Source organism: Macrosteles quadrilineatus, unplaced genomic scaffold (genome assembly GCF_028750875.1).
Source record: "Macrosteles quadrilineatus isolate MER2022 unplaced genomic scaffold, UCM_ALF_1.0 Scaffold_1__1_contigs__length_201487025, whole genome shotgun sequence".
Taxonomy (NCBI): domain Eukaryota; kingdom Metazoa; phylum Arthropoda; class Insecta; order Hemiptera; family Cicadellidae; genus Macrosteles; species Macrosteles quadrilineatus.
In genome coordinates, this window is record NW_026542594.1 from 12,140,800 (window position 1) to 12,167,109 (window position 26,310).

At 36.6% G+C, this 26,310-nt stretch overlaps 2 protein-coding genes across 3 annotated transcripts in view; both read left to right on the plus strand.

The window, feature by feature from the left end:
* The window catches only part of LOC129004092 (MICOS complex subunit Mic60-like), a 121,179-nt gene extending 116,901 nt beyond the window's left edge, over window positions 1-4,278 (plus strand). For both annotated transcript variants that reach the window (XM_054432489.1, XM_054432497.1), the window contains one exon: window positions 4,166-4,278. In XM_054432489.1, the coding sequence (XP_054288464.1) occupies window positions 4,166-4,260 (95 nt within the window). In that variant the 3' untranslated portion in view covers window positions 4,261-4,278. The remainder of the gene's footprint in view (window positions 1-4,165) is intronic.
* A 559-nt stretch (window positions 4,279-4,837) lies between these two features.
* LOC128994542 (MICOS complex subunit Mic60-like) lies at window positions 4,838-19,398 on the plus strand. The gene is made up of 4 exons (XM_054419167.1): window positions 4,838-5,015; window positions 8,956-9,059; window positions 11,686-11,873; window positions 19,086-19,398. Exons 1-4 carry the CDS (start codon window positions 4,838-4,840, stop codon window positions 19,261-19,263), a joined length of 648 nt encoding a protein of 215 aa, XP_054275142.1. The 3' UTR covers window positions 19,264-19,398.
* Window positions 19,399-26,310: the final 6,912 nt, after the last annotated feature.

The window sequence follows — 26,310 nt, forward strand, 5'->3', positions numbered from 1 at the left end:
CAGAAATAATTGCTTTGAAAAGTCAATTAAATGAATCAGATTATAGTGAAGTAGAAGAGCTTTCTGACAGTATTAGTGACAAATATTACTACATTTTAGCTGTTATGGCAAAGATTGTCCCTCCCGAAATTGAGCAAGTACAACCACCTAGTTCTAGATCTGAAACTAACCATTTGCCCGTACAAAGCCAAGCAAAGTTACCTAAAATTAGTTTGCCTACATTTTCTGGCAACTTCAAAGAATGGCCTACCTTTTATGATTTATTTAGGCAACTAGTGCATGAAAATAAATCATTGTCAAACATTGAACGGTTCACGTACCTTATTGGCTCATGTACAAATGATGCATTGAGGTTAGCAAAGAATCTCCCCATAACTGATGTCAATTATACCATTACTTGGCAAAGTTTTGTATCTAGATTCCAAAATAAGCGTAAACTTGCTACATGTTGTTACTTGGATGAAATACGAAACATATCTCCAGTAACTTCAAAATCTCCAAAAGCTTAAGAAACTTCATTGATACCTTATCTTAAAATACAAGTGCCTTAAAAACACTAGGCCTACCTGTTGAGCAATGGAGCTTTCTCTTGCTTCACAGTGTTGTTTGCAAAATCGATCGTAAGATGCACACTAATTTTGAACTTAAACATTCTGAAATTGAACTACTTACTTTTGACAAATTTGTAAGTTTTCTAGATGAACAGTGTAAAGCTCTTGAAACTATTCAAACTTCTATGACAGAAGTTTCCACAAATAAACCGTATAAGACTATGCAATACACTAATAATAAGCCTTATTTTCATCAAAGAGCCTGTGTATCTAATGACAATGCAGTAAAATGCTTATCTTGCAAGGAAGCTCACACAATTTATAAATGCGAACGTTTTGGACGACAAACTCCTGCTCAGCGTAGGGATTGGATTAAAACACAAAATGCTTTTTTAATTGTTTTTTGATCTCGCATAAACTAATTGAGTGTACTTAAAAAACTAGCTGTTTTAAATGTGAAGCAAGACACAACAGTTTACTACATAATGATGATATTGGCCTAACCAACAAGGCTCAGGTTAGGGGAGGGAAGAATAATAAAGTAGGTCCTAATGAAAATTCCATTCAACCAGCTGAAAAACTTTAGTCAAGTCCCTTGCATGCAGCAGTGTTAGGTCTTCTTTAGTTTTGTTAGGAAATGCTTTAATTCATATAAAGGATAGATCAGGTCAATTCCAACCAGTTAGAACTTTGATTGATTCTGGATCTCAGACTTCCTTTATAACTGAAGATTGTTGTGAGCGCATGTGTCTTCCTCGAAAGAAATTCAATGAACAAGTATCTGGTGCTGCAGAATCTACTGTTTTATCTACTAAAGGAGTTGTATCGGGCACTCTGAAACCTCGTTTTGATTCTGAACTTCGCCTTCAGACTAATGCTGTGATTCTGAAGAAAATTACATCTGAAACGCCTTCTACCTCCCTTCCAGAATGTATCAAAGACGAATACAAACATTTAGAACTTGCAGATCCTACTTTTGACGCACCAGGAAAAATTGAATTTTTGTTGGGTGCAGACTTGTACCCTGAGGTAATGAATGGCGGGCGGATGCCTGCTCCCAAAGGTTACCCCGTTCCTTACCACAGTAGTTTCGGATATATTTTGATGGGTCCAATTGATCTTAATGGCAAAACACAGTCATATGACCAGGTTTCATCTATTGTTTCCAATGTTGCAACCATTGAACATTCTCTAGATGATCAACTTAGACGTTTTTGCGAATTAGAAGAAATCCCAGTCCATGCATCAGTTAACACCGAAGAAGAAAAATGTGAGATAATCTATTGTAATGCTGTAAAAGGGAATCAGTAAGGAAGATACTTAGTTCCGCTCCCTTTTAAAGACAAGATCTCAAGATTGGAGAGTCGTTTGGGAACACAAAGTCGTCGATCAAAGCTATGAAAAGAATGAACAACTATGAAGTCTATCCAAAAAATGGTGTAGCTCAAACTATTATGTACCAGAATGTGTCCATTCACTATTGCCGGATCTATAATGCTAAACCTCGCATAGACATAGGCCCACCTTTTACTCACAGACCTAAGTTACATACATCTAAACATCATACTCGGAATAAAAAAGTGATTTTTTCCTACAGAAGCAGAGCGAGTCATCAGTTTCCTCGAGCTCAAGCAAATGCAGTAGATACTTAATCACATAGTTTTGTGATTTTTTATTATTTTTGCTAGTGTTCTGTTTATCTATATATTTTATACGCTAGGCATATTTTTGTCATAATTGTTTTGGATTGGTGGTGCTACCGATCACCACGTCCAAGGTGTCGTTAGAAAGGTCTTAGCATTTAGTTTTGCCATCAAACAAAAAAACTTTGGAATTCCATCAGGGCTCTGCCCCAGTGGCATTCAAAGTTCCCATGTTATTCTTAGGGAGAAAATGTTTGTTTACATTTGAGCAGATGAATATTTTGAAATTGACACTAATATTTGAAACAGCTGGTTATTAGATTAGTTGAAAAGATTGATGTTTCACTGTTTTAAACCAGTGTTTATTTGCACAAAATCAAAACATAACCAAAAAACGTTCGACATAATGGAGACTATAAGACGTCGACCAGGATGGTCAATATAGGAGTAAAAACAATAATAGGAGGAGGCCGACAAACTATAACTGGTAGACACGAACGAAATACAGTACAAATAATACTATTGTCGTTGATAGCTGAATATTATGTTAGCGTTTTAAAGGTAAACGTTCGGTTATAGACCTAACATCAGAAAGAGAATAGAGCAAGATTGGGAGATGGGCCATTATGAAACGCAGTTTGTCACAGGACATGGAAAATTTCAAGGCGAATTTGTGGAGTCACGTATTTATAAATAGTTCACTTCAGGAGACAAATGGGAGAGAACTGGAAGAAGTCTTGGATAAGAGAGGTCTAGAGATGAGAAAATAAAACATGATGAGTGACTAGGAAACAATTGAGTTGTTAGAAAAGTAGCTAAGGAAAAAACAGGGATCAAACAAGTTTTTTTTTATTTAAAAAAAGAAACAAACAAAAACTAAGAAAGAAAAGGAATGAAAACTTGCTTATGAAGGGGAGAGGAAAGGTTAGAGCGAATCTCAATGATCCCTATCGCTCAGGGTGAAATAGGGAAGGGAGTTGTGCTGTTAGGCTTTTGGACACATAATGTGTCTGGACGAGGATTGAAGTGGCTGAAGCCTAAAAAGAAAGAAGATTTTCATGGGGAATTGGCTTGGCAAATAAGTCCCAGACTTAAGCCAGGGGTGGTGGTGGGAACGAGGAGTTTGCTACAAACATTTACTGACTTGGTTGAAATGAAATATTTACTTTTTGGGTTGGCGTAAATATTACAATGGAAAAAAGCGAGAGAGCCTGGATAATTTGATACAGGGCCTACTAAAAAGAAGACTGAATTAACACTGTGCTGCATTTCTTGGTTATCATTGAAAGAGCCGATTTGCAAACTATGGAAACATAGGAAATTCATAGAACACCACCAAGGACAAGAAATAGAAATAATGTTTTTTTTTTATATTTACAATCGTTATTATTGACAACCTAATGCGGCTATGAGTAAGGCTATTTGTAGAAAACACTATTTACAAGAAATGTTGTTTATATCGATCTGTTATGTACATCTTGAGTACTGTATTTCCATAATCTTTGAGTCGAATCTTTTAAAGTCATCAGAAATTATGACTTTTATTTGTTTTAAAATAACACCTGCAATACTTAGCCATTGCTCGAATTCGAGCAACAGGTACACTAGTTTAACTTATCTTAATTGTTCCTTATTGAAAAGAAAATGTTTCTTTTGGCGAGCGGTATGTTAAGGCCAAATCAATATATAATCAACATTCAACTTTCATAATATACTGTACAAACACAAATATTAAATTAGAAACATATGTTAAAAGAACAAAAACAAATAGCACAAGAATTACAATGTAAATAAAGAACTGAAATGAAGTGAGTGAATTGTTTAAGTTATTTCAATTATTACTTTAAAACAAAACGTCATTTTTATCAACTTATCAAAAACATTATGTTTGACAATAACATCAAATAACATAATAATATGACAGTCTCAAACATGGAGGAGGATAACAGTGTTTTTTTTGTTGTTGTTCAGAGAGGGCACTGCAGGATCAAAAGGCCCAGACGTCTCAAGCATTGTGGAGTGCTGCAGAGGCTTTGTATGACAGTCTCAAACATGGAGCAGGATAACAGTGTTTTTTTGTTGTTGTTCAGAGAGGGCACTGCAGGATCAAAAGGCCCAGACGTCTCAAGCATTGTGGAGTGCTGCAGAGGCTTTGTATGACAGTCTCAAACATGGAGCAGGATAACAGTGTTTTTTTTTGTTGTTCAGAGAGGGCACTGCAGGATCAAAAGGCCCAGACGTCTCAAGCATTGTGGAGTGCTGCAGAGGCTTTGTATGACAGTCTCAAACATGGAGGAGGATAACAGTGTTTTTTTTTGTTGTTCAGAGAGGGCACTGCAGGATCAAAAGGCCCAGACGTCTCAAGCATTGTGGAGTGCTGCAGAGGCTTTGTATGACAGTCTCAAACATGGAGGAGGATAACAGTGTTTTTTTTTGTTGTTCAGAGAGGGCACTGCAGGATCAAAAGGCCCAGATGTCTCAAGCATTGTGGAGTGCTGCAGAGGCTTTGTATGACAGTCTCAAACATGGAGCAGGATAACAGTGTTTTTTTTTGTTGTTCAGAGAGGGCACTGCAGGATCAAAAGGCCCAGACGTCTCAAGCATTGTGGAGTGCTGCAGAGGCTTTGTATGACAGTCTCAAACATGGAGGAGGATAACAGTGTTTTTTTTTGTTGTTCAGAGAGGGCACTGCAGGATCAAAAGGCCCAGACGTCTCAAGCATTGTGGAGTGCTGCAGAGGCTTTGTATGACAGTCTCAAACATGGAGCAGGAGATGTTACACCTCTCAAGGATAACATCCAGGCTATTGTCAATGCTTCAGGTTAGCACAGAAAAAACTTATTTTTTAAAAATATTCTTAAAAACTATAGGCCTAATTCAGTTTGGCTTATCCAAACTTATTGAAAACAAACACTCTTCAGATTAGCAGGATTTTTCGGTTTAGCCAAATTATTATAAGGAGCTACAGTAGACCTTTGATTATCGTGATTAGTTGGGGAGAAGGGAGACCACAGATAATGAAAATCATGTTTAATCAAAATGTGCTAGATCTCTTAATATCTCCAAAACATAATTCATGCCTCAGCAGCTGGATATAACCATTTATTATTAGATACTGAAGTACACATCCCATCTAGTTGTATTACAAATTGGACCAGTTGTATTAAAAAGAACGTAGTTGTGTGAGCCAGTCACAGAATGTGCTAGTGTCTAAAATCCATTTTACTAGCTGACCTGTGCGAAGCATTTGCACTGAATCCTTCTCAAATCCCACTTATTGAAGTACACAACATAGAGTTAATTTAATTTAATTTTGTGTAGTAAGTGCTCCGTTGATATGCTAGGTTTACACTAGCATGTAGCAGTGGCGCCACTTTTTCTGGCTTGAAAGTGGCGCCAAAAATGTACCGTTTAAACCCTAAATGACGCGCCATTATTAGTGGAGTGGTGCAGTGGCGCTCCATCAGGAGTGACACCACTAATATATGTTGAAACATATATTAGTGGCGTCAGTAGTGGTGATCTGCCATCTGTACTGCCGCGTCAGTTCCTGTGGCCCGTGTAAACCACAGCGCCAGTGCTAGTGACGGATATCTAGCTCCCGTGTCACTTGTATTCACTAGCCGGATCTCTGTTATAAACGTGGTTTTCAGTAATGATAAGAGTATATATCATTCTAAAAGTTTATATAACAAATTAAATTCATAGAAGTGAAGTGTTTGTTACGGTGTCATGGCAGAAACAGACCATATAATGCAAATTTTACTAGAGAACCCGTGCGGCTCAACGAGCCGCATAGTATGAAACATAACGCCGTGGAAAACGTTATGCTTAAATTCGAGTAATTCTGGTTACATACAAACTTACGGTGACTGTCCCTCGCTGTCCGTGCCTTGAATATATTGTCTTAGCTGTGCATAGTTTAGATTTTCAAACTTTGTACCCTAGAAGAAACTTCAACCCAAGTAATTTAAGTTTTTGTCCAATTTTATATTACGTTTCCTATAGTCTGATGCTATGTATGTTTCATTAGAGTTGTTTAAACACTTGTTAGAAACTAATTTTAAATATCTCTATTTGCCTTGTCAAGGTTCACCTACATTATTTCTGCTCTCGGTTTTAACAGATAACTTCTAATGAATGCTAAACGGTCTGCTTCAATTCGAGTTAACATGTTGCAACAAAGTTTTTCCAGCATTGACAATTGAAAAAACTGTTGGTTGCCTTATTGATAAACTGTGTTAAATAATTTAAGTTGGGTCATTTTATTTATTTGCTTTGCGACATCCCCTTAATCGAACAAATTTTCTCCGTAGAGAATCCTGAAAAGTGGGGCGATATATCGACAATTTAATTTGCTCCATTTTTTACTTACAAACTCTGGGTTACCAACTGGACAGCCATAATCTGCTTTGAATAGGTTAAAGCAGCAACACTATTGAAAGTTGGTATTTTAACGTGATGTCTGTCAGTCACATTATATGCCCCGCATCAGATCGTTCTCAGTTCTCGTGTTGTTCAGTGGAGTTTTTCTTAATACCTGTCCCAAAGTTTTGAAAGTATGGATTCATTTGTCAAAATGGGTTGGATAACTAACTCTTGTAGCTATAAGATTTGGATAACAATTTCCATTGTCTCTTTTTGAACAGCGTATGTTATTTTCCTCTCCTGAATCATAAAAATAAACTTGACCGTAAATAATCTATCGTTGAATACATAAACACTAATTACTTCACTCATGCTTGTTCTAATATTGCCACTAATACTTTCAATAGCAAATTACTTTTTGAAACTTCTTATTTTTGACTTGAAATGTCTGGATTGTGTTGGTGAATTCAGTCAAAAAACTTTGTATAAGTTTGTCTGAGGAACTGGCAACATAAACCTAGAAGTAAACAATCCATTTACGTAACATAAGGTCCGCCAAGATTTGGTATAATCTTACTACTTGAACTTATCATAGTCAAGGCATTATTATTGTTTGTACAGTACTAAATGTTTTGAGATCTGTCAGTGTCAGAAGTTAACATTTCTCGCATGCATTTATTTTATCTGACATTGGCAAGTTTACTTTACCATCTTGACAACACTATGAATGTGCTTCGTATATTTTTTCATTTCCAAAGTAAGTTGCATAGCAGAACTGGCAAATATTATTCATTCCACCAAGTGAATGTGTATCTGGATGGGTATCTTTTAGAGCAGACCTCTCTTTTTCTACTCTCCTCATTCACATAAGATATCTTATTATTTTTTGTTTCCTCCTCCCGTTTTCAATATTTCTTCTTTGAACTTGAGGCATTTTCTGTCCCTCCAACAAAACTGATTAACTGTTTAACTTGTCTTAACCTACTCAATATTACAAACATTAATATTTACTCCCAAAAAGCTAATGAGTTTCTTTTTATAAACAGCTGTTTTTTGTTTTTAAGTTTGTTCTATGTATTTCTTATGGAAAAAACCTGACCTTTGAGAGGGTCTCACGCCCTTAAGAGTAGGAGTTTAAAAAATCTAAAACCAACAAAACTAATAAGCAAAACTACATATTAAGACGAATCTTTTGACACCTTAAAAGTTTAAATCGGTCCATAAATAAGGGAGGAGTTGCGTTAACAAAAAATGGCTTCACGTATTATATATATAGATATATTAATACATAACATATAATGTTATACATTTACCATATAATATAAAACGACGTTTTAAATATAATCAAACAACAACTACAAAATTATTTCTGTGCATCAAATCAAGTTTCTCCATCAAAATCAATTAACACTGGCAAGACTAGAACACTCACTTTTGTATGTAAACCTCTAGTGGCATGACACTAAAACTGGCGTGATTTAGTGGCACCACTTATACATGCTAGTAAACCTAGCTTAAAAAAGTATGGGTCCTTACTCAGGAATAGAGTCTACATTTGAGATAATTAACCTTTTTAAAATAGCTTAAGAACGGATGTACTAAATATTGTATGGCACTGAACCTTAGCGACCTTAAATTTTGTGTACCACATACCACTAGTATTTTTTTATACTTTTCTTGTCATTTCAGTAAATTTTCACCATTTAGAGTAGTGTGTTTGAGTTGATGTTTTTTTCTGTCTTGTGCTCATAAAAAAGTATAGAAGAAAATATAATTTAGCTGTGCTGTGAATATGTCCTTATTCTTGTGGATATTCTGGTTGTATACAATATTATTTTTTTATTTGTTGAATTTGTGGAAAAGTAGAACCCCTCGTATCCGACCGTGACAAGACCGTGCAATGGTCGGAACGTCCAAAAGGCCGGATATCGAGAGTAGTATAATTTGCGGTCACAGCAATCTGTCAATCTATCTGTAATTGCCTCCCATAATTGCGGCAACACCCATGAGGATATCTTGCAGTCATAGCAACATCTGTAATCGTCTTCCGCGATCACGGCAACACCGATGTGGATATCTTAACACCCATGATTGGCCACTTTAAGTCGGATATCCCAAGGAGTCGGTTATGCCGAGGTCGGATATGAGGAGTTCTACTGTATTTTGAATTTTTTGTGAGAACTATATATATATATTTTCGGTCATTAATTTCAAATGCTTTATTTTGCAAGAATTTTTGGTTCTAAGTTTGATTTTAAGGATTTTTGTGAACATATCCTTCATAAACAGAAAAATTTCTGCAAAACCCCTCTACAAAAAAAAAAAAAAAAAAAAATATACAAAATATATAAGTACAGACAGCTGTTACTGAACCTGTTAATGCAATGTTCTAGCCAAGGGAGATGACTTGGTAGAGACGGTGTTGGCAACAATCCCCTCCGTAGCTGTAAAGAGAGGAGTCTATTCTGAGGATTCTCTTAGGGAGCGCTTCTTAAAGGTAGGGAAACAATAGTTATAGCCAATTAAGCTATTTAAGATGTACAATTGGAGTAATAATTCTTAAACTCATATATTCTAAGGATGTACAAGATTGGATTTTTAGTTCGAGACAAGACAAGAAAGGATTTCCCTTCTCATACATAACAGGAAATTCACGTTTGACATTTTTACCTGATTTTGTAACATTTTCAAATACCTACTGATTTAAGTAGCTCAACCCAAGTTGTTGGCTGCTTGGCTACACCATTGTGGAACAGTGTGCCTGGAGAGTAGCAGGTGTGGTGCCTCTCTACCCAAGTTGTAGGATGCTTGGCTACAGAGCATGCCATTGTATTACAGGTGGAGCAGTGTGCCTGGAGAGTGGCAAGTGTGCTGGAGGTAGTTGCCCCTTAACACAAGTTGTTGGCTACAGAGCATACCATTGTGTTACTGGTGGACATACTTGGGAATAACGAATAGAAATTCTAACGAATAGTGATATTCGTTAGTTTTTTTGGCTAACTTGTATTATATTTGTTAGCTTTTAAAAATTAGGCTACTGGAAATAACTTCCACTCAGTTAGATTCTAGCTATATTTGTTAGTTTTGGAGTTTTAAATCGTTTGATTTTTGGCCAGGAGGAAGTATCTCAAATACTAATACGACTTTTTTTACGTGTTCAGTAAGGGTTGTTTGCGGCGTGAGGGGTCAGCGCCCTCGTTACAAACAACGCAGGGGGTGGGGAAAGGGGAAGTCCAGTTGCTTTGGTATGCGGTGGGCCCGTGGAAGGGCAGTGGCAGCCAGTTAAAACGCTGCAAGTACCATTGGTTGGGAAAGGGGAATGTTTGTTTGGTTATTTGTCATCTCAAAACTTCTTGGTTTTCTGTGGTAGCAACCACTACCTGTGATACTCAACTCCCGATTGACCGGGATAAAGTAGGATTGAGGCTTTCCAGATACGTAAAATCTAATAAACTATTGAATAGGAAAGTGTATTGAAATACAATAGACTATTAAATAATGGTAATTAACATGTTCAAACCATTTTCAGTTATTGCATTAATCATAACTGAATGTTGTATTTGACATGAATCGCAATGAATAACATACGTATTTGAACACAATGACACTTGTAAATAAAAAGAAGATCTAGTCTTTAAGATCAAATAAAATATTTACAAGACACAAACGACGGTGAATTAATTTCTTTGAATTAATTTTTTTTAATGTGACAATGTTAAGTTATTAATAAACACAATTAAAAGTTAGTTACCAAGATGAGTAGTAGAGAGAGAGAGGTGCCTCTCTACACAAGTTGTTGGCTGCTTGGTTCCAGAGCATGCCATTGTGTTACAGATGGAGCAGTGTGCCTGGAGAGTAGCAGGTGTGCCGGAGGGAAGCCTCTCTTCCCAAGCTGTTGGCTGCTTGGCTACAGAGCATGCTTTTGTGTTACAGGTGGAGCAGTGTGCCTGGAGAGTAGCAGGTGTGCCGGAGGGAAGCCTCTCTTCCCAAGCTGTTGGCTGCTTGGCTACAGAGCATGCTTTTGTGTTACAGGTGGAGCAGTGTGCCTGGAGAGTAGCAGGTGTGCCGGAGGGAAGCCTCTCTTCCCAAGCTGTTGGCTGCTTGGCTACAGAGCATGCTTTTGTGTTACAGGTGGAGCAGTGTGCCTGGAGAGTAGCAGGTGTGCCGGAGGGAAGCCTCTCTTCCCAAGCTGTTGGCTGCTTGGCTACAGAGCATGCTTTTGTGTTACAGGTGGAGCAGTGTGCCTGGAGAGTAGCAGGTGTGCCGGAGGGAAGCCTCTCTTCCCAAGCTGTTGGCTGCTTGGCTACAGAGCATGCTTTTGTGTTACAGGTGGAGCAGTGTGCCTGGAGAGTAGCAGGTGTGCCGGAGGGAAGCCTCTCTTCCCAAGCTGTTGGCTGCTTGGCTACAGAGCATGCTTTTGTGTTACAGGTGGAGCAGTGTGCCTGGAGAGTAGCAGGTGTGCCGGAGGGAAGCCTCTCTTCCCAAGCTGTTGGCTGCTTGGCTACAGAGCATGCTTTTGTGTTACAGGTGGAGCAGTGTGCCTGGAGAGTAGCAGGTGTGCCGGAGGGAAGCCTCTCTTCCCAAGCTGTTGGCTGCTTGGCTACAGAGCATGCTTTTGTGTTAAAGGTGGAGCAGTGTGCCTGGAGAGTAGCAGGTGTGCCGGAGGGAAGCCTCTCTTCCCAAGCTGTTGGCTGCTTGGCTACAGAGCATGCTTTTGTGTTACAGGTGGAGCAGTGTGCCTGGAGAGTAGCAGGTGTGCCGGAGGGAAGCCTCTCTTCCCAAGCTGTTGGCTGCTTGGCTACAGAGCATGCTTTTGTGTTACAGGTGGAGCAGTGTGCCTGTAGAGTAGCAGGTGTGCTGGAGGGAGTCACCACTCAACACAAGTTGTTGGCTGCTTGGCTACAGAGCATGCTTTTGTGTTACAGGTGGAGCAGTGTGCCTGGAGAGTAGCAGGTGTGCCGGAGGGAAGCCTCTCTTCCCAAGCTGTTGGCTGCTTGGCTACAGAGCATGCTTTTGTATTACAGGTGGAGCAGTGTGCCTGGAGAGTAGCAGGTGTGCCGGAGGGAAGCCTCTCTTCCCAAGCTGTTGGCTGCTTGGCTACAGAGCATGCTTTTGTGTTACAGGTGGAGCAGTGTGCCTGGAGAGTAGCAGGTGTGCCCGAGGGAGGTGCCTCTCTACCCAAGTTGTTGGTGGCTTGGCTGCAGAGCATGCTGGTCATCAGAGCTTCAGAACCCATCCCTTCCAGCGAACTCAACAATGAACCCTTTGATCCATCGTCACTCAACAACTACGACATCTTGCAACGAGCTCGGTAAGCAATCTATATATATAAAAGGCAAAGCCCTCACTGACTGACTGACTCACTCACTCACTCATCACTAATTCTCTTACTTCCCATTTACCTAGGAGGCTGAAATTTGGTACACTGATTCTTTAGGCATTAAATAGGAAAACTAAGCTGTTTTTATTCTGATCGGACTCTCGGGCTCCGCACCAGTGGCTCTGGAGTTTCCCATGTTAACCTTGTGTGTACTCATGTTTAAATGGAATTAATGAATCTTAACAGCTGTTTCAATTAAACAAGTTGGTTCTGTTCTATGATGTTCAATAGCATTGAAGTTACAAGGATTACCAACAGGGTGCAGCACTATTATTTGTTTTACATTAATGACAACAGCTAATTTGCAACCAAAAGGTGAGTGAGCGTAGCGAACGAACTTCAACCAGGACGTGATTGAGCTATGCGAACGAGCTCACTTATAAAGATAAACGGGGCAAAGCGGGTACAGCTAGTCTACATATAAAGCCAAAAGTACCCATGAACTTTTGAGAAAACTACAAGTTACACCCCCATAAACCATATACATAAAATGTTCGTCATGACGAGAAACCTTTTGTAAAACTATCCATTATTTCATAAACTTTAAGGTCATAAATCCTTTCTAAAGGGAACTTTCCATATACCTAATGTTAAAAATACCTCAGCTCTACTAATTATTATCTGTTTGTATTACTGTATTCTGTTTTGTTTATTTCAGCTTAACTTAACCAATCAATAATTTCATTAATACTTAGGAAGTTAAACGGGTTGAAGCCCGTGGGTAACAGCTAGTTATGTTAAATCAATATCTGAAAAAATATTTGTCATTTTAATTTTTTGGATAGTAAATTTTTTTATAAAAGCATAAAAATGTAGTTAGGTGTATTTGTTATTTATAGTTATTTATATAAAGATAAAGGATTACAATAGTGAACTCAATGAGTACTTGTCCAAGACCACTTGAACCTTATTATAGCCGCTTTCATGTTAACCTCCAATGATTGAACATCTCTTATTTAACGCTCCCATTTCCCATAAAATTTTAGATTTTTTTGTAATTAGAAATTACAGTATTTAGTGTACTTATTATGTTCTCTGAAAGTAAAGTAACAAGTTTTTATCAACTTAAGCTAAAAAAAATATTTCAATATTTCCTATGTACATATTTATTGCTTTAAAAACACAGTAATTTTGCATGTTATAGAACAGGGATCTCTAATTTTTTTTTTTTTTACTTAACCCTTCAACGCGCGAGTTTTTTTAATAAAAACCAACCCTGCTGCGTGGGTTTTTTAGGCTTTCCAGCAGGCACGGAACACAATAAACAATAAACGCATATAACTTTGTTATTTATAATTATATTTTAACAATTCTTTTACCAAATTAAACAGCAAATTACTGGCTTTAAAAAAATATATAATAGGCCCTACATTAAAAGTCTAGGACAGTTCTAAAAGTTTTTCATACCTTAAAAGTTGAGTTTGGCGTGGTAATCTTCGAAACATTCTCCCAAACATAGTCCAGCTTCACATTTTGGGCACCAGTACCTAGTGTCCCTTCTAATTCCTCTCTTGGAACACACACAACATCTTCTTTGAGCATTCACTTTGTTTGCAGTAGGTGGAATGAGGTACAGGAAATGTCTTTCGGTTAGCCGAGCTGGTTTGGGTTTGATTGATGGTCTACCACTTACATTTCTCTGCACTTGGGATCCATAAGTTTCAAATAACATTTTTACCAGTTCTAATCTGAAGGCAAAATGCTCACTTTTTTGGTTGGTACATTTCCAAATAAGATAGGAATTCAAAACAGTAACATTTAGCAGTCTTTTGAAAATTTGTATATACCATTTCTGCCCCCTCTTTCTTTCAAGCTGATAACTGTGTAGCATTTGATCCCTCAAGTCAACCCCTCCCATTTGTTTATTATAGTCAAGTACCAAAACTGGCTTAATTTCTTGCTTACCACTCTTGCTAGTTTTCACTCCCATTTCATGGGAATGGAAGGTTGAAATAAGAGAGACGACTCGTTTATCGCGCCATTTCATGATCATGACATCTTCGCTATGCAATACAACTATTTCACCCTTATCCAACTTTTGACTTTTTACTTCATCAGGTACACACTTCCTGGTCAGTTTCATGGTGCCACAAGTGTCAGTTTTCCTTTCTTTCAATAACTTTGAAAGTTCCGGTGAATTGTACCAATTGTCCATCCAGAGCGTAAAACCCTTATCGAGAAGAGGCGCCATGAGAGATAAAACAATTGCAGTAGATTTGTTTGACTTTGGTGGGACAATAGGATTGTCAAAAACCATGCTTTTACCTGTGTATATAAGAAATGACCAGGTATACCCCGAAGAAGACTCACAAATCTCAAAAGACTTAATCCCAAACTGAGCTGCCTTCAGCGGCAAATACTGTTTGAACCCCAAGCGACCTTTCCACAAAGTTAACGATTCATCAATTGAAATATTCTGGGAAAGGCCATATGCTGCCTGAAACTTATTATTTAAATGATCAATGATAGAAAAAATTTTAAACAAACCTTTCTGTCCATTGTACTCACTGAGTTTTGTCTCATCGCAAAAATGCAAGCACTTGGAAATGAGCTGAAACCGCTCCAACGGCATTGTACTTGGATACACATCAGTACGTAACAAACCATTTTTTGAGTAGTAGGCTCTAAGACTAGGCCTTTGGTATCACCCATAAGCATCACTAGGCCAAAATAAACATACAGTTCATTTTTGGTAACAGGGACCCTCTTCCATGTACGAGAAAACTGATGGAATATCATTCCCTGCTTCCTTTGCTGCTGCTCCGCATAGGTATTTGTACTATGGACAATAAGGTCCATGATTGTGTCATCAAAGAAATATTTAAAAATATCTAACTCATTTTCATAATTTATTTTGGGACCTACCTCACCCATACCAATAAAATTTTCCTTTTGAGGTACATAATTCTCAACGGATTCCCAAATCATTTGTGGTACATTTTCAGTAGGCCTACGTCTAGCAGAGAGAGGATTGTCACCTCCCGCACCAGCCACTACATCCTCAATTGTCATTTCAACATTGTCCAATTCCATTGGTTGGGGGGGTGACATAGGCCTAGGTGAAAGAGGCGTTGGTGAAGGAGTAGGGCTAGGCCTAGGCTCACCACCACCAAACTCACTAACAGGAACATTAGGTGTAACTATCGCTAAATCATTGTCACTTTCTGGATTTTCATCTTCGGGATTATCACCTTGTAACTGTGCAAAATCTATATCATCTTCATCACTCTGTACATCGTCAACAAATTCCGACAGCAGCCAACGATCTATTTCACTACTACGAGCCATACCATAACAGAGAACTTACACTACAATTCAATCACTATCCACTGAAATAAAAACTTTTCTGCTCCACAAAACTACTAGAAACTATAATAAAACATTTAAAAATAATATCTTAATCGGAATTTACTCAATAATATCAGAAAACATCTAAATACGTAAACAAACAAACAACGACGTAACCAAGACGACACGAGTGAAATTCTTCTGCTCAAACGCCTGTAAACATTCGTCACCAAAGGCAACGAAAAGTTTCTAAAACCGGGTATTTCTGTAGTTTCATGTAGCCCTACTATCCCTCAACGTACTGCAATATCGATCGCGTCCAGATGTTTGCGGATTTCCCCGATAGGTAGCAGCATCGGACGGAACGTCTGAGAACGTACGCAATACGTCAAAACGCAGCAGCGGGCGGAGCAGTACAGACGTATCACGTACGTCAAAACGACTTGAAGGGTTAAGGGCCACATTGTAAACTTAAGCTGTAGGCCTTGAACTGGTTATAGTTTATAGCTAGACATTCCTGTGAGATCATGGAAAAACTTAAAAATTCCAGGAAAACCCTGAAATTTCACTTTCAAAAATTAGTTTACACCATGTAATTGATAGCATTACATTTGCTCTCTTTTAATGTATGAAATCGGGTCGGTGAGAGACAATCACAATATCACAGAGACTGCTAGATTTGCTTACAAGTGTTGCTGCGTTTGTCGGAAACAATCATGGTACAATCGGTGAGTTGGTGGCTCAGTCGGTAGCGTCACAGGCACTGATGTTGTGGGTTCGGACCCTGGTCACTGCCGCTACTTTTTATCAGTACAGTACAGATCACCCTTGTACTGTGCCGGCTCACCCCTTGCTTTGCTGGATACGCTTTACGCACAGTTCCTTAGCCTATGTGGACGGGACAATGCAAGAGGGTGCCATACCTCTTCAAAAAAAGAGACCAAGTGATATGCTCATGAATGTTGCGTCGATTGCCAGAGACGATCATTGGTCTAAATTATTAGAAAATAATAATATTTTTTAAGTAGCCTACTGGTGGGAGTCGCTACTGAAACTAGCGATTTTTAACAAAATCCCTTAAAAGATTATCATATATACTTTTTTAAGTACATTTAGTCTTAGAAAAATATTTACTGCTGTTAAAGTAAGAAAAAAAAAAATGTTTACATACTTTTTGGAGTTTTTAAAGTTTTTTGGCGGGGAAAAAATGGGGGTTTTAAAATTTCCTATAACTATTTAACTACTAAACCAATTTTATTGTTTGATATCTCATTTTAAAGAGCAAAGAAAGCACAAACTTTCTGTGCATACTCATGTTATTTTCTCAACTAGTTTATAAGTTATGGCTTCAAAAATAAGTTTTAGAAAAATTTATAGGTAATAAATTTGTATACATGTTTAGCGAATTTCCCTATAGGGAAGTAGCTATTACTGTAGGTCTCATGGTAAGACCTAGGCCCGGGACCGATTTACTTTTTCATTTTGATGTCCCAAGAGGCCAAAAACACCATTCGTTCAAATTTTTATATATATACTAGCTGACCCGGCGAACTTCGTATCGCCTAAGTTATAGGTTTCCCCTAAGACAGACCGATGGAAAGAAAGTACCGTTACGTTTAATTTTCAAGATGATCTCGTTCGCATCGCTCAATCACGTCCTGGTTGAAGTTCGTTCGCTACGCTCACTCACCTTTGGGTTGGAGCTCGTTCGCTACGCTCACTCACCTTTAGGTTGGAGCTCGTTCGCTGCGCTCACTTGCCTTCAGGTTAGCTCGTTCGCTACGCTAACTCGCCTCCAGGTTGAAGTTCGTTCGCTACGCTCACTCACCTTTTGGTTGCAAATTAGCTGTTGTCATAAATGTAAAAGAAATAATAGTGCTGCACCCTGTTGGTAATCCTTGTAACTTTAATGCTATTGAACATCATAGAACAGAACCAACTTGTTTAATTGAAACAGCTGTTAAGATTCATTAATTCCATTTCTCATAAGGTTAACATGGGAAACTCCAGAGCCACTGGGGCGGAGCCCTTTTAAGAATTTCGAAACGGGAAATAGTTTACGTCCGATTCGCATACCTACAGAATTTACACACCAAATTTCATAACGATCGGTGAAGTCGTTCCGGAGGAGTTTGCAGACAAACACTGTGACACGAGAATTTTATATATTAGATATGTGTCCATCCGCACGATAACTTGAGTAATTGTTGTCCGATTTTGATAAAATTTGGTTTGAAGGTGTAAGGCGGGATAAACTTGAATGAGTTCGCAAACCAGCATGATCGGACCATGTTAACGGGGGTTTATGGGGTAAAAATAGGTTTTTCCCATTTTTGACCCTAAAAACGCAAAATTTCACAATTTCTTTCTAAACCATTTTGTAGAGCTGAAAAAAACAAATAATTTAGTATATTGAAGCGTTATGATGCGCCTAATTGTTACGGAGAAAATTCAAAAAAATGTTAATTTTAAATTCCCATGTTATTCTTATGGAGAATAAGTCAACTGTTGTAGTTTGCTTGTTTATGAACATATTTTGATCAAATTTGGAAAATACATTAATTTCTTACTAAACTACAGTACCTTTTAACATTAACATAAAAAAAACAAAACGTTTTTACCCTCCCTGTTGCAGCAAACCTAAGTACTCATTTAACTGATTCTGTTTAAATAGGGAATAAATGTGATATTTTTAAGGAGACATTTTAGTGTAAATCCAATCAGGCAAATGGAAATTCGCTAAGTCTGCAGGTTTGCTGCGGCGAGGGTATTTTTCATGTACTTTTATTTAGCCAATTACAATATCCATGCACAGAAAGTTGATTTATAGTATACCTACACAATGTGTGGTAAAAATTTCATTCATATAGCTGTAATAGTTAACAAGTTATAAGAACTTATATATAAAAAAAAAAAAAAATTTTAAAGTCGCGGAAAACAGTGGTTGAAGTTTATACTAGGCCTAGTTGATGCCCTCAAAAGAGGTGTGCACGCGTCACTTCAAATATTTTTTTCACAGTGATAAAAATATATATTATACCAAATGTTATGTTTTTCTGAAACCTAACAATCCATAGAACAAGATAAAAAAAGTCATGTTTTTTACAAAATTGGTAATTTTTCAGTAGCGACTCCCCTTAAATAGCCTATAGGTGGAAAAGATCCTTTTGTAGGTTGCAGACAACTTGTATTGATTTTGTACCTACTCATCCAATTTTACTTGAAATAAACTGTATCAGCAATCTGACACATACTTTCTCCCATAAGCTTGTCAACAACCTTTATGATGAATTTTAACCCGGCATCAGTCCAAGAAGTTTTTTACATTGAGTAAGCCTTCTGGGTGCAAACAACAGGTTTAAGAGTACCCTGATGATTTACAGTAAATATTTCTGTACTGTATCTGTATCATAAGATAATAAAACACTACATTTTGTTTTATATTTTTAAAACATTTTCCATCCCCATGCAATCAGATACAGTAAATCACAATTGAAAACTGAAGTTGGCCTGTTGCCTATTATAAAATAGTTTTTTAATTTTTCTGTTATTACTGGTGTTTTGATACCCTCAGGGCAACAGCAAATTTTTAGAGGGTGTTAATTAATGTAGGCAAGCACTGCGTCCAATTTGCTTTGCTGGATTATCAAGTGTCTACTTTACATAAAAATCTTGAGTTTTTATGTAACATTGTCAGTTACACCGAATATTGGGCAAAGCAAATATTGTTCCACATTCTTGGTTAGAGGTAACCCTATTGGATGTCATGGGCTATTATTTCTTTTTGAGCCACTCAATATTTGAGTTGGTCTGTTTCTGCTTGGTATTTAATTAGTACCTAATAATTGTTTATAGGTATTACGTAGATCGAGGAGATTTCGACCAAGCTCTGAAGTACATGAATCTACTGAAAGGTGGAGCCAAGGCTGTGTCATCAGATTGGATGAAGGAAACCACAGTGCTGCTAGAGACACAACAGGCAGCTCATCTGTTGTTGGCTCACGCCTCAGCATCAGGGATGATCTACTCATGAACACCATCCACCTAAGACCATGTAAAAACTAATTTCTTGTAAATTATTAACATTACTTGAATTTGATTATTTTCAAAATTATTATTCTGTATTTTTCATTCCTGAAATAAACTTTTGTCGTTGTCGTTATATTTATTTTTGTAAATTTTATTCGATAGACTGAGATTCTAGTTTTAATGCTATAAGAAACGTAATATTAAAGATTATTTTAGAGTTATTGTTAATTGTTTTAATTTTTAATTAAGATGTTAATACAAAATAGTTGAAAATAGTTGCTTTCTTTTTCCCAAGTCTCATGTTAAGAAAAGTGGATTTTATTAAGAGGTTGATAGCCTCTAGTAAATAGCAAAAGAATGAGAGAGAATACAACGGTAAACTGTACTGATAAAATTAAGAGGCACTATCATCTCAACCCTCGACTATCATGACTTCCTAATCCGTTGCACTAACAACCGAGCAACAAACTCATCTACTTTAATTTGTTATTGTTAATTTTAGCTTCCTTAGATACCTTAGTGACATAGTGTCTTCTCCTATGTATACAGTAGACTCCCTCTGAGCTAAACCCCTTTTAACCAGACATTGGATTAACTGGACTAGTTACTCTCGGCAGAAGTCTCAACTCTTTAACCAGACAATTTTAATCAGCACATTGGTTTAACATGACTGGATAGGCAGAAAAGGTGCTGCTGTAACGACTTTTCTTGTGGTGAAGATTTGAGACTAGTGATTGATGTCGAAATACGATGCTCTCCTAAATTTAAGCTAAATATTTAGGTTAATTTTCAGGTAATTAATGACATAATGAGTTTTAGAAGACGTCAGTTTGACTGAAAAACTGTCATGTGAACTCGATGAACTGCCTGAGCATCAATATAAACACAATGGACCACAGTTTTTTTAACATGATTTTGGCAACAAAAAAAAAATTAATAAATAAACAAGTGTAATAAAGTAGTTCCAAAAAGTACTAAAGATTATAATTCACTAGAAAAAGTAAGGTACGAGAGAAGGCTTTGAAATTTAACTATAATTAAGACTTATAAATTTAACCTTAACTTAAGACTTATGATTACTTAACAAAACCACATCTATATATATAATTCCGTAAGTCAAATTTTTGTAAAGAAATTGTGAGTGACTGGATGGCCGTAAAAGGATGGGAGGGGTCTTATTTTAAAGGTCTTTACGTGAATTTTGAGGGAAAACTATTAATTTTTCTTATTTTTTTACCATAAATTCGCAACAGAATAAAACTTTTCCCATTAAAACAACATGGGGTTTAATTTGAAATTAAAACAGCTGTGCCACAGATTTGAAAACAGTGATCAATACACGCATTTGGTTTACTTTTAGCCAGTCAACTATGAAATGTATACTATAATAAAACTGAAATATTGAAGATTAGTCGGAAAAACGTCTGCATTCTTTGTTTATATTTAAATCATATACTCAAGTTTCATTTTTTCATGCTTTTACGTTATTGTCGTGTTAAAGGAATAAACGACATAGAATAAATATTCTGTATAAATAATCAAAGAGTCTTAATTAAATCTAACTTCTGTTTTGCTTTTATTTTTAAATCATATGTTCAAGTTTATTTTAAATGATGTTGTTTTCTTTATATTTCTACACATTTTAAGGTTAAGGTTGTGTGAATATATACAACTAAAATAACCTATAAATGTTATTGGTTCTAAAATGGTGTATTTGCATTCCTTCGTAAGTAAATTTTTTTAGTGCAGTGAATATACAACGTAGAGTAGTCATATTCGATCATACTTTTATAGAATCACCAGGGATTCAAGATGTTTTGGTATGTAGGCTGCTGGATATATATTCTTTTCATTATAAGTACTGTAATTAATATGAACGCCAGGGGAATATCACAAAGGCGGGGAACTGTTCATAGGAATGACAGTGCGCATAGGAGAGCAAGAGTAGATAATGACGAACTTAATCAAAATATGTTACAACCCCTTTTTAGGAGACCCATGGTAGACGAGAGAAATGTAAATATTCATGATGCAGGATTACTGGACCAAGAGTGCATTCAATGTAGTGCTCTTCATTTTAGAGAAGAACTAACGAATAATCATTTTATGACATGTTGCCATAACGGACTTATTAACCTTCCTCAGTCAAAAACTAATGTAGAACTTAAAGTCTATTTAAACTCAGGAGTAGGCGGAACCAGTCGACCGTACTAATACCCTCACCCCTTGAGTCTATTGTGCGAGTTCGGGTAGGGGCACGCGTCGTCGGCCTTTGTCGGTGAGTCATTGCTGCTGGTCCCAGTGTCAATATGCAAACTTTTTTAATTGAAAGAAAAAACTTAAAACAAAGTATATCACGTGCTGTGTTTTGATCGCCTGATAATTTTGATACCAAATATGAAGGAAATCGGTTAATTTTGGGGAAGGCAAAGTAAATAATTAAATCGTATACATGGTTTTCAAATAATGTTTAATGGTCATAAAATAAATTTTTTATCGAATGACTTTGATTAAATGATTGATGAGTTTTATAACAACCTCTTAATTACTACTTTACACAATAAATATCACCATACAGTACAGTGGACAGGCAGTTTTTTGTTCATTAAATTCATTATTAAAATATAGACATAAAATTTATACTGTTATCAGTGTGCATTTATTTACACTGGTTCATTAACTTGATATTGACAACAAACTCTATTAAAATTAAATACATCTTAATATTATATTATATTATTATTACAAAAAAAAAAGAAATAGACATCAAAGTATTCTTTTCAAAAATTTTAAAGACTGATTATTTAGGCCTAAAATTGGAAAATTTAACGGGGTTGGTGCACTGTGTATTATAATTTATCAATTATCAATTTTAAATTTTCTAAAAACGTTAAAAATTTAATAAATACTTCTAATTATATGTTCAATAATTAAAAATGAGCCATATCAATTATATAACTAACTCACAAAATATACGTTGCAAAGGCATAACAAAATAATACACGGAAAACCCAAATATACATTATTTAAAACAATTTAAAAAATCTACTTACAGATGTAGTTACACTTTTATTTACAAAGGGACGGCCAACTCGTCATCAGATCCATCACTTTCTCACTTTAATTCACTTTGCCTTCCCCAAAATTAACCGATTTCCTTCATATTTGGTATCAAAATAATCAGGCGATCAAAACACAGCACGTGATATACTTTGTTTTAAGTTTTTCTTTCAATTAAAAAAGTTTGCATATTGACACTGGGACCAGCAGCAATGACTCACCGACAAAGGCCGACGACGCGTGCCCCTACCCGAACTCGCACAATAGACTCAAGGGGTGAGGGTATTAGTACGGTCGACTGGTTCCGCCTACTCCTGAGTTTAAATAGACTTTAAAAGTTTGTTTGAAGAGAGCCCACAACTGTATAAATTCATTCGACAATGCAACAGTGCAGATGGCTTTTGCTTATTTTTCAGCCAGTAAGAAAGATATTCCAGGAAAAGGACCATACTGTTTCAAAATTCAAGGACAGATTTATCGTTCAATCTCAGATTTGCTGCCTCAACATGATGAAGACCCCGTGTATGGCCAATTGTACATTATTGACACATCAACAGCAACAGAAATTCGTCAAAGGCGTCGAGAAAATAGTGACTTAAAACCTGAAATATTGTCAAAACTAGCTGAAATTCTATTAGAAAATCCATTTGCACAAATTTACAAAAGAGCTTCGGAAGAAATGGTTGTACAAGGTGACAGTGAATTAGAACTTAGGTTTGTAGACAGGATGGATCGTCGTAGGTATAATAAGCCTACTGCAGATGAAATTGCAGGCGTCTTCAATTCATCTGAAGGCGAACCTCCAATGAATTTTTAAAATTCCAAACAGGGAAGCTTTTATTTATCCTCATTAACCACAAGACCAAAGCTACCTTTCACCTTTGTAAACCAGTATTTATTCACAAACAATGATATGTTTGCTGCCTTTTCATGTTAAACCACTGGAGTGATTCAAATTATTTATTGAAAATGACATCAACAAAAGCAAACAAAGAAGAACAACAAACTGGTTTTTACACAAAAGATATGGTGTAGGGATGCCTATTCTGACACATAGATAATGTTATTCTGAGATTGTTTAAATACCGGTATTGCAAAAAGTTGTTTTACATTTGAGCTTTTTAGGGACTTATGTCCCTACAAGCCACTAGTCATAAATACACAACTACAAATACTGTTTCAATGTTTTTATAGCATTAGTATATTTCATAACAAAAGTGAGTCATTACAAAACAATAACAAAATATATTTGAGACAATAACAAAAGACTAAAATTATCTATTATCTATATTTATAAAAGAGGAACTATGTATGTATGTATATATATATATATATATGTATGTACCTATGGACTCCGAAACCGCTCAACAGATTGTTAAGAAACTTTCAGGCATTATTAAGCATTATTCAAGGATGGTTTGTGTGAAGTTGGTACAGATCCGTCAAAAGGGCTCCGCCCCAGAGGGTTTTAAGTGGGCCAATGTCAGACTTTTTGAACTACAATGTTTACAAATAAATATAACTATAGGTCGGCCGGTTAGAAAGCGTCCTCGTAGCATTGGTGCGAGAGAGAGAGATACTGAGCTGTGGGACTGAGACAGACTATGGCTCTTCCCCCACTCCGCTGCCGCCCCAACCCCAACCATCCCGAACACAGCTAATCAAATTAAATTATACAGCTGATCAAAATGTAAACAGTTACGTTCTTCATAACTTGAGAAAAATAGGTCCTGCAAAAAATATTGTATAGCCTAAATCGCATCAATATTTGAGCATTATGAAATGTCATTATATCATTGTGTAAGCAGTTCCATTTGGTAACACAGGATTCCAACTCCCACGACACTGGGGCAGCGCCGTGTCGTTGTCGTGCCGTTGTCGTGTCGTGCAGTGTGAAAACGGCCATTGGCGGAGAGGGGGAACATACCCTCCCTCGCCATTACCTCCCCTACATGCGCTAAAAGTTTCTCGCAGGTCTTTTTCTAACCGGCCGACCTATACCTGTTACCCGGCAACTGTTTTGTAGGTTTGAATAATCATAATCACAACAAGCTGTATTAGTCATGATTTGAAATAGTGCCAAAATGTTTCCACAGAGAGCAGCACAGAAAACTATTTTACTTTTGTATAAGTCTAAAATACATTAACCCCAATCGCAGCACACCTGTGCACTCAACAACGATTATATTCCCCAATGTTAAATATGTGAACATAAAAACCTTTATCAAAGTATTATAAACAATAATAAAAGGGATGGCAACTCCTTAATATTTTTATATTTTGTTCTACACCCACACAATCTAACATAAATTATTAAGTGAATAATAATGGTGTGTGCTATCTCTGGTATCGAAATGCCTCTCAATTTGTCATTAACCCACCACATTACTGTCATTAAAAGAAGGATGATACTAATGTGAAACTTAAATCCACCGAAGCTGTGCAACGTTACCAGACTGACGATTAAAAAAATGACACCAAAATTGATTGAAGCAAAAATTATCAGTGGTAAGTTTAAAGGAGAAATAGTCTTAATCCCAAGAATACTGATGATTTCATCCGAATTACCCTCTGAATTTAAGCAACTACAATTTCCTTTGTGTCTTGCTTTCGCACAACGGTTTAACATCTGTAAATAGATTTTTGTTCTCTATATATGGTTCAAGAATATATCAGCTAGGATACTGTAGAGTGGGGAGCCCATTGCCAAGCCTTCGTTTTGTATGTAAAAATTGTTTTCAAATCTAAAATAGTTTAGTTTTAAAACAATTTTTGTCAATTTGTTAATTTATTTTATTGCATCTGGGTAAAGTTTTGAGTTTGCTTGCATATTCTTATGTGGGATGGATATAGTTTCCTGCACAGGTACATTAGTATACAAATTTTCAATACTGAATGATACTAATTTTAATTTAGGGTTCGTTACCTTATATAACTTTGGTTTTCAATTTTTTGACAAGCTCTAAACTAGTTTTAATACTATGATTATTTTCCAGCACAGTTTCATTTCTGATTATTCTGTCTAGTTCGTTTGTGATTTTATACGCTAGATAAATTATAAAACGCATATGGCATAAAAATTACTAAGGGTCAGATTGTGTTTAGTGTTTTTTGTAAACGTGTGTCCTTTGTTATCTTGTGTCGTATATGTTTTATTTATTGAACTCTGTTAACGACCTTCGATGAAGTGATTACCTGACACCTTGAGGCCTGATGATGGTTCAGAAGAGCAAAAACTAGTTGCCAAAACAGCAACAAAGGATTATGCAGGTATTGTAAACCATTTTATGTAATATAAAAATGGTTTATTTTACCTTTTTGCGTCAAACGATCCGTGTGTAGTTAGAGCAACTACAGCTGTTTCATACCACTAGGGTACATCTTCAGGTTGTTGGTAGAACGTTAGATAAAACAGCATTCATTCATAGATGAACTTGTCAAAATAAATATGTCTATATACACGAAATACACAAAAAACATTTAAATACACGAATTTACGAACTTGGCCAAGTGACGAACACACGAGACAGGCGCCGGTGGATGCTACGTCATGACTGCTCCTACACATGCTCCTTGCTAACTACACACGGATCGTTTGACGCAAAAAGGTAAAATAAACCATTTTTATATTGCAATTTACGATCCAGAGGCTAACCCACCATGACATTTTATGTAAATCAATGCCCATTTGAGTTACAAAAATTAAAAAAATACTAGAGAACCCGCGGCTTAATGAGCCGCATAGTGTGGAACATAACACCAAGGAAAACGTTATGCTTAAATTCGAGTAATTCTAGTTACATCGTAGAGTTGTTGAAACACATGTTAGGAACTAATTTTAAATATCTATATTTGCGTCGTCAAGGTTCACCTACATTAGACTATTTCTGCTCTCAGTGTTAACTGATAACTTCTAATGAATGTTGCAACAAAGTTTTCCAGCATTGAGAATTGAAGAACACTGTTGCCTTACTGATAGCCTGTGTTAAGT

Bases quoted from the DNA above. Each gene is read 5' to 3' on its own strand.
- LOC128994542 (XM_054419167.1), top strand. From the start codon at position 4,838: ATGGAGGAGGATAACAGTGTTTTTTTTTGTTGTTCAGAGAGGGCACTG. The intron at 9,060-11,685 runs GTAGGGAAACAA...TTTGTGTTACAG, and splicing joins TTAGGGAGCGCTTCTTAAAG to GTGGAGCAGTGTGCCTGGAG. The intron at 11,874-19,085 runs GTAAGCAATCTA...AATTGTTTATAG, and splicing joins GACATCTTGCAACGAGCTCG to GTATTACGTAGATCGAGGAG.